Below are 14,215 nucleotides of genomic sequence, written 5' to 3' on the forward strand. Positions count from 1 at the left end.
TCCCACATGCGTAACCAAAATACCATTACCGAAATCATAGAAACACACCCTGGTATGCCAGGCGCACGGCCAAGCCGCCATCCTACAAAAGAACTCACATACCAAAGAGACTCCCTGAAGGGAAACAGACAGAACCTCTAGCCCATATCAGAGTAGAGACTAGGAATCTATACTGCTGTAGTCCTTGAGATTCACTGTCGTGCAGGTTTTAGATGCAACCCTTTTCCAACAAACCTGATTCAAATGAATAGCTTGTTACAAGGCCTCTGCCAAACTTGATGGCATGCTTTAATCATTTGAGTCAACTTTGTAAATTCAACTTATTACACTCAATAATAATAGCTTGTTCTATCTCCAGATGGACTTTACTAAATTTGTCATGTTCAATTAATATCAACAACAATCCTTTATGTTGTTCAAATGTCAAGTCAGGCAGCATAATAACAAGTTTAAGTGCTCTGGGTTCAACAGTTAGTCACTTCTTAAACCAAATATGTAACCAAAATGGCCTTAACATTCTATTTTGAACAATATCCATCTAGTGAAGTCATTGGTCATTGGTGCGAAAGTCCAAATTAAGGTACAAGTATTTTGTAATTTCATCATATTAAAATCCTTCAATTTCTGGCTCAAATGACTCACACTGCTGTCAAATGTATCTGTTTGGGATAGTCAGAATGGCAGCTCACCTCCAAACATCCATTCTACAGAATATGCGTCCAAAAGTATATGGTGACTCGGGTAGAAAAAAAGTCTACTGCTCTGATGAAGACTGGCTTTCTTTTAAGGAAAGATGTAGAATAATGGGACTCTGTGGTTTTGTTTTTTAAAAGGGATACAGCACTGTTGTGTTGATTTATGTGGGAACATTTATTGATGTAATTGTCTGAAAAGAGAAATGTCACACGGCTGAAGTTCTAACAACTGAAAACATGTGAATGTATTAATTTATTATTTGGAAATCCCCAAGTTTGGAACTGCCCCTGCCCTCCATCTTTATACTTGCAATTTCTGTTACAGTGAAAGAAATGAAAGAGGCTTATTTTGGTGCTTAATTCAAAGAGACAGGAAGTCTTGAAGCAAAACACCCACTTTTAAAAACTGAGCAAGTCACAACAGCAAGATTTTTTTCTTGCAGCAGCTTGTTGTGAAACATGGCAGTTTAGAAAACCACTTATGAAAAACTGCTCTTTCCCCTTTTAGAGTTCATAAAGGAGGAACCACAAGAAGGAGAGGGAGCTTTTGTACTTAACTGTCTTCACAATTAATTTTTTCAATTTACATTGCGGCTGCTTTAGAAACTTGGGAAAAAAGGACCTGAAATTGTAACTCAGTTACAGACCAAAATTGTGAGTACAAGTCTGACTTCTCTCCGGGTTTATTGTGGGTTATTATTCTTTAAGTAATGTACACTTAAACCTTAAATTATTCATTTCTACCAAAATCAGATTTTAGATTGTTAATGTCAGGGATAAGAACATTTTTGGGTTTACCTGTATGAATGAATTATGCTGTGAAGATATATGGCTGTTACAAATTTGTAATAAGATCCAAGACTTCATTATTAAGGACATGCTGTTTCATCTTAACTGTCAGATGATGCATTAGACCTCTCCTCTTTACAAAACACATTGTATAAGATATCACATATTTCATATTAATGCATATTAATGCAAATGTATTAATGAATTGAATTAATACATATGCACACATGTATATCATTGCATGCTTTACATTATGTTAGTTCCTCTGAAATGTCAGAAAACAAGAGTTTTGTCACATGACTTGATGACATTGACTTTGTAGTTGAACTTTCTGCAAACATGCTATGTGAGACGGATTGTCTTCAAAGTTTTTAAAATAAGATCTAAGTGTTGGGAGAAATGTTGAGTTCACAAATGCAACACATTTGCAATACAGATCAACTGAGGAACTTCTTGAACTGTTTTCACTCTGACCTTAACTGTGCAACCTCCAGGAACTTGGATAATAAATCTGTCCAAATTTTAAAAAGTGCACTCAAGAAGTCCCTCTCACTCTGCAAAAATGAAAAACTATTAGGAAATGTCAGTCAGCTTTAAATACTTCATGATAAATAGTCTTGTTTTTTAGCACAAAGGAGGTAGGAGTTTGTGTAGGCAAAGCTTCTGCTGTTAGATGATTTCTTCTGCCCAAATCTCAGTGTGTAAAGCAAATAGCCCTGATAGACGATTCATGGATGACCTATTATAGCAAATCAATAGCATATGTTATGCTATTGACTTGTTCAGATACAAGATGCACTGCAGTGTGTAACATTGATCAAATTTGAAAATGACACTAAAATATCACTGAGTAATGATATAACAACAAATAACAGTAAATATGCAACAATTAATATTTAAATTATAAATAAAGCAATATCCAAAATAAGAACTGGGTAAACACCTGCTGTTTCAGTCTCTTTCCAATGTTTTCAGACACCTTGCAGATGGTACATTTTGCCACGCAACAACCATATACTTCAATATATTTTAATGGGATATTTTTGTGACAAACAAAACAAAGTAGTTTATAATGTTTTTTTTTTGTTTGTTTGTTTTTGTTCTGCAAATTAAACTCTGAAAAGTTTGACAACCATGTAAATTCAGTGTGTTTTACTCTGAAACCCCTAACAAAAACAAATTCTCTTCAGAAATTGCAGTCAGTAAGTAGAGTGCACCATTTTATCTCAGGATAAATAAAGAAGATTTGTTAAGGTTTCAGAGGTCTTGTAAAGAACGTTAGTGGACAAATAGCAACATGACTGCAGATAAGTCAGTTATTTGAGACAGGAAACTAACAGGTCACATCACATTTATTACATTGTCTCAACTGTGAGACATGGTGGTGGCAGCATCATGTTATGGCTTTTCTTAGCAGAGGCAGGAAAGTAAGTCAGAGTTAACAGAAAGATGGATGGTGTTAAATGCAGGGCAGTTTTACAAGAAAACCTATTTTGGCTTTGGAGTGATTTAAACTGAATCACAATCACAACCAGCTTTATTGGCCTAAATTATCTGCACAGACAAAGAACTTGACTTTGGTTTTCAATTCCTCACAGCAAGCAGACATAAAGTCTATTACATAAAATAAGGGTAAATTAACAATGAGTAAATGCATTTGCAGCCATTATCTAAAGAAAGGAAAGCATTGTTGTAACAGTACAACAGTCCTTATTTGTTTGACAGTAGAGCTGACTCATGCTGTAAGAATTTCATTATGTTCAGAGAAAAAACCCTAGAGGGGGATGTGAATATTCAGGTATGGAAGCTCTCACCTTACATGTAAATGTATCATAACCTTCCTCTCAGGATTTTAATTTACAGATGCCTTCCAGCAATGACACTTCACTCTTTTGAATGTGTGTGTGGGTGTGTGTGTGGGCGTGGGGGCGTGTGCACTAGTGGGGGTGTGCGCGCGTATGTGTGTGTGTGTGTGTGTGTGTGAAAGAGCATATTCTTAAATACATGATGATTAAGATAAATAGCGACCACGTAACTCAGCTCTAATACTCTTGTCAGCATCTGCCAGCTATAAGTACGGCAGCCGAGCTCTAAACCCTTTTAAAGCAACACTCCTCCTCCCTAAACTCTCTTTCCTTCTTTTCTCATATCTCATCTGTACCAGCTGTTTTTACAGCACTTTACATAATCTATCGCTCTTTCTCTCTCTGGTTGAATCAGTTTAAGCATCTTCTGCATTCAGACGTTCTCACTTTTCTTCTGTTGTTTAATTATTGTTCCATAATCCACCTGAAACATGCAGTTAGGCGTCTTATTCCATCTGTGTTACTCCAATCATGACCTCTCTGAGAAATTCTTTTTTTATTATTATTTTTTTTTTATTCAAATACATGCTCGGACCATTGATCTGGATGTAAAATTATGGACTGAATCTTGGTTCATACAGCAGCCTTCTCAGTTAGTGGAGCTTCTGGTGAAAATTGCAAAATGCCTGAAAAAAAAAAGTTCAAATCAGCAGTATCAGAATCTTACACTAGGAGCTTTAGAAATCATAACATGTTATTTTGAGCACTTTTGCGAAGTGATAGAGGAACAGAAAATAATAAATGGCACATTAGTGCAACACCTGTTGGCAGCCTTGAAGATTCTTGCTGTATCACATGCTCTCTTCTCTTCAGCTCATTTCTTTCAGGGGGACTTATTCCCCTAAGGGCGATCTGTTTTAGATAAATATAGAAGATCAAATGATTTTCATGAGATTTTGATTTAAAATAGCCTTTTATTACCAAATCTTCAATAACAAGGTTCCTAGGGCTTTGGATGAAAAACAGGCCCACAGCATGACAGATCTTTCCCCATACTCAACAGCTGGCATTAGACATTTTTCTTCAATTTTGTTTCACTCTAGATCCGGTCTTATGTTTTAGTTTCTGATGGTAGAAAAGGGGAGACGTTTTTACAACATGTCTCCCAAACAACCAGTGATGATGTACAGTACATTGCACATAATGGTTGCTTTAAGGCCACTTTGGAGGTTGTTATTTTAGTATCCTCTGTGATGTCAATGTGGTGGCAAAATACACCTGAGTCTTCACCCAGGCTTGTTCGTCACGGTTCCTGCTGTTTTCATCTTTTTAATGATTTCTCCACTGTCTAAATATATTTAAATTAAAGGTTGAATTCTAATTGATTAAGATATGCTTTTATTTTAAATCATTTTCACCAGGAGAACCAATAAGTGTGAAGGTTGCCTAACACAACCTGTGGATTGTGAATGTTACCTAAACATTCTAACTAAAGATTGAGTCAAATCACCATAGCCTCAAACTAAAGAAAATTGTGAAAGTTTTCTCTTAGTTAATATTGACCAGATTTACAAAAAAGCCACTAAACTGTAATTATGAGTCCAACAAATATCAATATGAACTTATAGAAGGAAATATGAATCCAAAAAGGAGGAAGAGAACAACAGTTTGTTGGATGGGAATGGCTCATGGGAATGTAGAAGCTGATCCAGGCCTAATCCCGGTTTGTGTTTATTCTCAGAATCTTCACTCTGTAATATTCTATCTAAATTAGAACTACCTTTGTGATAATCCCATGCTGTGACCTACATTATGCAAAAGCCTCTGTGTCCACCAGAGTGTGAAAAAGACACATAACTGCAGCGGTGGTGATGAGATGGTTAATCAAAATTTATATCAGGTAAGATGAAATGCAATCACTCAGAGAGCAGGTCAGATGTTCAGCAGCTCAGATTTGAAGTGATCCTGGAAAACAGGACCTGAAGAGCATAATCCTACTTTCTCACTTCACTGCTATTCATGTCATCGGTCCTATCCTGCCCTCTGGTGGCAGGAAGTAACAGTGGTAAGCAACATTGCAATCCTGGTCTGGGCTCTTTCTAGATGGAATTTGCATGTACTTGGATTCTCTCCCTTCTCTCTCATAGTCCAAAAACATGCAAGCTAATTGGTTAAACTACTATAGGTATGGGTGTGTGCCTGGCTGTTTGTCCTGTGTGTCTCTGTATTGCCCTAGCAACCTGTCCAGTATGTACTCATTTTCTCTCTTGCCTAATGGCTGCTAGTAATAGGCATCAGGTCCCCTGTGACCTTATAGGGATAAGTGTGCATAGATAATGGATGTTCATAACATATAACACAGTCGATGAGGCTATCAGAGTAGATGAGTGTCATTAGAGGACTTTAAAGCAAATATTAAACATTTGTTTGAAACAATAACTAAAAAATTGACTGTGTAGCCTCTTGTAGACTATTGTCACAAATTTGCCTTCAAGCCATCAAGCAACATGTGGTCTGTGTGTTAATGCTTGTTGTCATTTAGCATATTTAAGGCACTTTTCCACAACCTAATATCTTGAATTATGCAATTTTACCCCATCTGCATTCATCATATCAACATTTACATGAATTATTTTTGTTACAATCAAATGAAAAAAAACCCCCTCTTAGTCCACCAAAAACACAAATAACAAAATTGTGGGGCGTGATGTGGTGGTGCAGGGGGTTAGCACGCCCCACGTTTGGAGGCCTTAGTCCTCGACGTGGATGTCGCGGGTTCGACTCCCGGTCCCGATGACCTTTGCCGCATGTCTTTCCCCCTCTCCTCACCCTGCCTACTGTCGAAAAATACGAGCCACTAGCGCCGCAAAAACTCTTCGGAGAAAAAAATAACAATATTGTTTTAGATAAATATTTTATTTTTGATATTTTTATGCTGGCTGCACAGTGGCGCAGTTGGTAGTACTGTTGCCTTGCAGCAAGAAGGTTCTGGGTTCGATTCCCGGCCGGGGTCTTTCTGCATGGAGTTTGCATGTTCTCCCTGTGCATGCGTGGGTTCTCTCCGGGTACTCCGGCTTCCTCCCACAGTCCAAAAACATGACTGTTAGGTTAATTGGTCTATCTAAATTCTCCCTAGGTGTGTGTGTGTGTGTGTGTGAATGGTTGTTTGTCCTGTATGTCTTTGTGTTGCCCTGCGACAGGCTGGCGACCTGTCCAGGGTGTACCCCGCCTCCCGCCTGGAACGTAGCTGGAGATGGGCACCAGCAACCCTCCCGACCCCATTAGGGACAAGGGTGAACAGACAATGGATGGATGGATGGATTTTTATGCTAACTTTGTAATAGGACATAGGCCATCATGCAAACAAAAAAAGAAACATGTTCAGCAAGCTTTTTATCCTTTGCAGATAAGGTGTAAAATTGGATTCATCCTTAGTATCACAATGAGAATAGTATGATATATATGATAAAAGTATGATCTCAAAGAAGATAGTGATGTTTTAGCTAGTCACCATCCCATTTTCCACTTATTGTGCTGTTTGATCTGTTTGACTGCCTCTAAGGTCTTTAGAGAGCAGAGGCAATGGTAGTTGTGCACCATGAGGCTGGTAGGATGAAGATTTTGGTGACTTTGGTGACCCTGGCGGTGCAAAGCTCACATCTCGACTATTCCTCCGCCTAATGTAAGCTTGCAGGTTCCTGGCCGGAGTCATCAGTAACCCCTCACCCTCCTCCACAAGCCCATCAAACACTGCTCCCAGACTCTGTCGTATTCTCACGCAGAAGTGGGGGCAGCTGAAGACGTACAGGACAGGGTTCAAAACTGGATTCAGAAAAGCAAAAGTTGCAGACACTGGAAGGCCCTCTTGCACTAATTTGAGGATTTTTTCATTGTACTGGGCTGTCATTTCTAGAATGCAGAAAATGTGATAAGGAGCCCAGCACAGCACAAATGCTGCAATCACAGACGTCACCATTTTGGTGAAACTTTGAGAAAGTTTCACCAGGCTCTGATATGATGGACTGGAGATGACGGGAGACAGGTTGTTTAATTTGGACTTAAATGAGGAACCAGAAGTCAAAGACTTAGCGCCATTTGTTTTAACCATTCCTGAATGTGCATCGTAGCCAGGCAGAGTCAGCATATCAGCCAGTTTGCCGGTACTCTGCTTTCTCCTTCTGTGTCTGTTTCTCAGGCTTAGGGCAATTTTGATGTATCTCCCTGCAATGACCACTAGAGGGAAGACGAAAGCTAACAGTAACTTGGAGATGGCTGTTGCCCCCTGCCTCACATTACAGTCCATTTTTAATGAATCCTTACTGGATAAATACAAAGCAAAATTATGGTAGCATAACTTCCTCCCATCAGTCTTCACAATCACTGAACGAAATATGGAGTAAGGTAGGGTATTTAACGCTGCCCACAGCCAGCCCAGAGCGCACACCTTCCAAGCTCCTGCCACCGACCTGTGATTCTTGCTCCACACTGGCTTGGAAACTAGAAGCAGACGGTCCAATGAAATGGCTGCCAGTAGGAAGGCTGAAACAAACATGTTGAAGAAAAAGATGGAAGTTTGTACTATGCAGAGTGGGTATCCGAGCTCCCAGCTATGGGAGGAATAAAAGTAGAAGGTGAAGAACGGTAGAGTCAGGGTAGCCAGGAAGTCAGACATGGCCAGGTTAAGCATCCAAATGGAGGCCACGGTTCGATGCCGGAGGCGAAATCCCAAAACCCAAATGATCAAGGCATTTTCCAAAATTCCCAGGGAGGAGAAGATGCCATGGATGCAAACCACGACCAGGTTGACCTGTGTGTTGTTGTTTAAATTGTCTTCTCTCATCCGCTTCAGCAGTGGGCAGAATAACGGACCCTCAGAGACATTGGGGGTGAACACCATGTTGAACATCAGACGGCTGAAACAAGAAATAAGTCAGATTTATGAAAAACTTAAACTCATTGTATGTTATAATTAGAAAGTTGAGTGCCAGGTTTGCAGCTAAGCCATACACTTTTCATTTCAAATGATGGATTGAACAGAGCTCTGTGAGGAGTCCAAAATATGAGATTTTATTTTATAACCTACTGGTAACTCTTTTCTTAAATTTCACCACAAGTTGACCCTGACCTGCTTTGTTCATGGGTCTTCATGATGCTGTCTAATATTCTCTAAAAACAATCTCTAAGGCCTTCGAAGAACAGCTGAGTTTAGATATAATTTACTGTGACTTTAGAGGCAGTTTGCTGCTCATTTTGATAATTTTCTGATTTTAAACAAATGGAAAACCATAAATTATTATTCTTTCCACTTAACAATTATGCACTACTTTGTGTTGGTCTATCACAGAAAATCTCTGTAAAATATATTAATGCATGTAGTATTAATATTAAAATTAGAGAAAAATTCAAGCGATATGAATAGTTTATCGCAAAACTGATTAATTTTGTTTTAGGATTAACATTATCAGAAAGAGCCAAGAGCGAAAACGTTTCGTGAACTAATTATTGTTGTTTTTCATGGGTGAAACACTTTTACAGATTACTTAGTCTATACTTTTTAAAGACAAATTACAACCCTACTGCACCCTAAAAGTTATTGCATGAAATTAAGTTAGCATTAAAAGATCTAAAATAAACAATCTGGCAGAGACTGCAGGAGATTAAATTTTTACAACAGTATTCTTGAAAGCAGACACCTTCAACGTTCTGTTCTGACTTGTTTCCATCAACAATCTCTGGGGACTGATTACCATCCGTACAGAAACAATAACCCTTTCAGCTGGTAATAGCCTTGAAAAATGAAGAAGTTGTCTTTGGACTACAATTCGTCTTGATCTTTGGGACTTTGATTGTGTGTTTTGCTTAATTTTGGTGTTTATATTATGCTTCCATGTTCCCTGTGTATAAGTATTTTCACCCATTTTATATTAGTTAAGTTCAGCCACTTGCCTTTCTTCAAAGCAGCATAGTTTCTAATCAACGACCTGTCCCTTATGTCAACTCTTCAGCTTAGCTTTATCGTAGTTTGTAATATCATACTGTTACATGTCTCCTAGACCTTGTGTTTGTTATGTTTTCACTTTGATTTTAAGTAGTTTTTATTCCTCATATTTCTAAGTTAATAGTCTTACTGTACCTTCTGCCTTTTCTCTATATTTGGGGCCTGCTCCTCACCATTTTGTGACACAATTCTAGTGAAACATTTAAAACTAACTTTGATTGTATAGGACAGGCGAAGTAATCGTTGTAAAATCTTTTTGAACTGTTCCAGGGTAGTCATCTCTTAAGAGTTACAGAAGCAAAACAAAAAAAAAAGGTTGTGCTTTTCTTACAGCATGTTAAAGCCTGTTAATGTTGTCTAGCCGCATTCCTATTGAGAAATACTGCATGGACAGAAGGGATTAACACCTCAGAGGTGCTAACATATTATAGTCAAACTCAGTGCTGCCTTGACTGAACTACTTATCCTGCACTATAAAATTTGAAACTATCACTAAAACATAAAGTCCTTCACAGTTAAAGATGCACATATGTGGTCAGTGATCGTTTTTGCAGCAAAAAGTTCGTAAAAATGGTTAGAAACTGAATGAGGAAGGGAAAGAAAGACAAAACCATCAGTTCTCTAACGGAAATGAGTCAGCTAAAGTCTTGCTTTGGCTAACAACAGCATTTGAAAATTTACTCTTGGTTAATAATTTGCTTACTTTTAATCCATAAAGTTGTTTTTATACATTTCAACGATTTTGTTTTGCAAAATGTCAGATGGCTATCTGCTGCTGAACAAACATTTATATCCAAGTTTTACCAACTCATTGTACCTAAAGTTGCACAATAAATAATAATGATTAAATGTGGTATTGCAAGTTTCTCTATTGTTGACCACTGTAAACAGATATGAGAGCAACAATAAGTGTCTCTGTTGATCAACAGTTGTTACAGCTGAGCTGAATTGCTTTCGCTTGCTCCATATTTACTCAAATAAATTAATAACGTTTGCTCAAATAGCAAATTATTCCATCTTATCTCATTTCTCCTAGCACAAAAACAATTAAAGCAGCACTACTTTTAAGTCTCATCACCAGTAACTGTTAATGAAGCTGCCTGTTTGCTGAAACTAACAAATAAATAACATTTAACCACTACACACTCAGGGATTAGGCTCAACTTTCCCTACATTAGCATTGACTTCTAGCACACTTATACGCTGCTATAATTGAGTTACTAATTTACATTTACCTGTTAACAAATATGTGAGAACAACAATGAGCATTTAAAGTTCTATTTGCATGTTTTACCTAGCGCCATAGGGAATATTTGTTGTTTTCTTGCTTCAAAATACAATAAACTCGTGTTTAATTGCTGAATTAACTGTGACGCAACATTTTTTACATGCAGGTCACAGCCAGTGGAAATATATGTGAAGAAAGCTGCTAAGCAGGAAAATGTTTGATTGATGCGATGCCAGTTAAGATATTACAATGATTATTGTCAAAGGTATAAATGCATTTTAAAAGTTTTCAATAAAATGTAAATAAAAACAGCTGCTTTTTTAAAATTATGCTCATTTGCATTGTTTTGTTATCATTTGAAAGGCGCCTGTCATTTCCTGTTGTGAACCAATTTATTAGAGGCTACAGGTATGCATAATTTTGGGATACCTGTACATTTACGAGATAACACTAATTAACTCCTCTGTCAAATGTTTCAAATTAAAGTTTGAACATGAAACATTTAGTGTTTCATGGTTTGAATAGTCCTCTCACAACCAAACTCACACACTTAGTCACAACCTGCCGACTGGAGGAGACGTACATAAATTATTATTCCAAGTCAGCACATGAAAAGACTTGAGCAAACATTCGTCTGACATCCAATAAGAGCAGATGTGACTAATTGAATTTAAATGTCTTTAACAGTAGAAAAGTATAAATAAAATACAGTACAGACCAAAAGTTTGGACACACCTTTTAATTCAATGAGTTTCCTTTATTTTCATGACTATTGACATTGTAGATTCACATTGAAGGCATCAAAACTATGAATAACACATGTGCAAATATGCACTAAACAAAAAAGTGTAAAACAACTGAAAATACCCCTTATATTCTAGTTTCTTCAAAGTAGCAACCTTTTGCTGTGATTACTGCTTTGCACACACTCTGCATTTTCTTGATGAGCTTTAAGAGGTAGTCACCTGAAATGGTTTTCACTTCATAGCTGTCAGGTTAATAAGTGGGATTTCTTGCCTTATAAACAGTCATGAAAATAAAGAAAACCCATTGAATTAGAAAGGTGTGTCCAAACGTTTGGTCTGTACTGTACATCTCACTTCCTTGATTTCTAATACATAATACAATAACACATAACAAATAACTATTCACTAGATTTATGAAAGAAATATTTTGTATTCCTCACAGTCCCATAGTTCCACACAATAGAACAACTACACTGACTGTAAAACTGGAACAATTTTTCACCAGCTAACAAGAGTGTCAAGACATTAAAAGGTGATTTATTTCAGTATTCAGTCCAATTTAAACAAGCTCATGATAAGGTTTTTATATATTAGCTGAACTGACTATGATTATATGATGTTCATGTAATTTAAAAGCGATATCCATCTAAAATGTATGTTAGAAAAGTGCTCCAAACCATAAAAGCTTAAAGTGTATTATATGAACAGAATTTCATAGAAATCTTTATCAACAGAGAATTCCAGCAGAAGCATATGATACCACATTATTATATACATCAATCTACTATTATCATACTAAATTAACAGCTTAGCATCTCATTCTATAAGATAAATTAATCTTTATAAGCTCAAAACTCACCAGGCTGTTGGTTATACTCGCTTGTAAGAGGGGAGCATAAGGCATTAAATCCTCTCCCGTGCTTCTTCTCTTTGTCCCCCACACACACTCATTTCTCCAACTCTATTGCTTTCTGCTGCCCTCCTGTGCTGGAGACACCCACCCTCTGATTCACGCAGATGCACATACCTCAGCTGGCTCCTCCCAACAGAAACTGAACAGCACAGATGCAAATTACACTGAAATTTTAATGCAGGCAGCAACTGGTGAGGAGCGACGCAAACAAACCAAAAAGCACATGGAAAACTGATGAAAGGGGGAAAAACTGAAATATAATATCTGCACTGTTTTACTGTCAGTCTGACATCATAGAGTCTCTCAACAAGGGAAGGCTTGTGTGAACATGACTCACCATACGATTGTATTTTTGTTGTGATGATACTCTGCTCCAGCAGATTTTTGTTTGTTTGTTTTTCTTAGATCAGCTATGGAAAAGTACATTTTCCTTTATTATTATTCTGCAAAAAAGCATGGCTGTGACAATGTAAAGTTTTGACTAAACTTTCTGTACATATAGAGAAGGTTTACCTACAAAAATTGAGAGATCCAAGTATTTCCTAAAGTTTGCATAGTAGTAGAGAAACCTTTTACCTTTCATTACCTTTCAATTTGATAATAAAATTCTTTATAATTGCTTTAAAAGTCACATGGTTTTCATGTTTAACCACAAAAATTCCCCTTTGTAGTTTTTAATGGTCTATGTATCTGCTCTATAATATGGTGCTGTAAAAATGTATATGACCTTCCACAAACATGCTATTTTCTGTTTTTGTTCAAGAATCGCAAACACATTTTACCATAAGACAAATGTAACCTTAGTGTAGACAAACAACTTGCTACGTTGAATAGATAAAGCAATCAAAACTAGCTATGTCCAAAGGTATCGACCCTCCTTGTTAAATCATGAATTGATTGTTGCTAAGCTAACCATATTTTTGGGAAAGTTGTGTTCCAGTTCGCTGGCAACATATCTGGCTAATTACTGCCAGATATGTAGAATAAATAAAACAAAATAATTTGCATCTATCAGTCGGGAATGTGTTATTAACAAATTTCTACTGCTTTGGGACGCCAACAAACTGCAACGAGATTATTATCCACATATTATCCACAAATAAAATGCAGTGGGGAACTTTCCCAGGACTATTAATTACTCAAATAGTCTATCAGTGTTTATTCGGAATGAAAATGCCCCAGAACAACATAAGAGTAGGCCTCAATTGCCTCATTTAAGGTCAGTGTTTACTCTTCCATAACAAGACACTGAGAAAAAATGCCATCCATGGGAAAAAGCACTGTGTCTGTGTTGGAGCACTGAATTCTGCTCTGTATAAGGCATTTTTGAAAAGGAAAAACAAGCCATTACATTGAGACTTTGTCTTAAATGGATTTGAATTATTGAGCAGAAAAATTATCCAAAGCACAACAGCATGTCCACCCATGACAGCTTTTAAAGGCAACAAAAAGACTCTCATCAGTTAAACAAAAGTCCATTTAAATCCTGTTTCCATTCTGTGAAATCAGACAAACAGCAGCAAAGTCTGTTTGAACACCCTATACATCAAAAAACAGCTCAGGAATTTATAAAACATAACTGGCTTTCAAATTGTTTGATTTTGTATTCAAATTCAAAATCGAACAGAATAGAATGGAAACAGCCTTTTTGTCCTGCAAAAGGGAAATTCAGATCTAACAGCAGCATCATATACAGTATATATATTTATATATATATGTATATAGATATATATATATATATATATATATATATATATATATATATATATATATATATATATATATATATATATATATATGTATATATATATATCTATATACATATATATGTATATATATGTATATAGATATATATATATAACTTCACACCAAAAACTTGCTAATGTGTCAGAGTAATATACAAAAAACAAGCCACTGAGTAGGCTTACGTTTTCAAAAATGTACATAATGTACATGTGTACTCAATATTAGAAAAAAATGTTTTTCACTTTATTTCCATACAACTTAATTTATGGAGTTATTTATATTGATTTCTTTGCAT

General features: G+C 36.6%; 1 protein-coding gene across 1 annotated transcript; it reads right to left on the reverse strand.

Moving 5' to 3' along the window:
• Positions 1–6,798: 6,798 nt before the first annotated feature.
• On the reverse strand, positions 6,799–13,857 carry LOC114144550 (prostaglandin D2 receptor 2-like). Its single transcript, XM_028017495.1, has 2 exons — positions 12,121–13,857; positions 6,799–8,202 (listed from the first exon to the last, which is right to left on the reverse strand). The coding sequence occupies exon 2, from the start codon at positions 8,193–8,195 to the stop codon at positions 6,816–6,818; it is 1,380 nt and encodes a 459-aa protein (XP_027873296.1). The 5' UTR covers positions 8,196–8,202; positions 12,121–13,857; the 3' UTR covers positions 6,799–6,815.
• Between the last annotated feature and the right edge of the window lie 358 nt (positions 13,858–14,215).

The sequence above is a fragment of the Xiphophorus couchianus genome, chromosome 5, assembly GCF_001444195.1.
Source record: "Xiphophorus couchianus chromosome 5, X_couchianus-1.0, whole genome shotgun sequence".
Classification (NCBI taxonomy): Eukaryota; Metazoa; Chordata; class Actinopteri; order Cyprinodontiformes; family Poeciliidae; genus Xiphophorus; species Xiphophorus couchianus.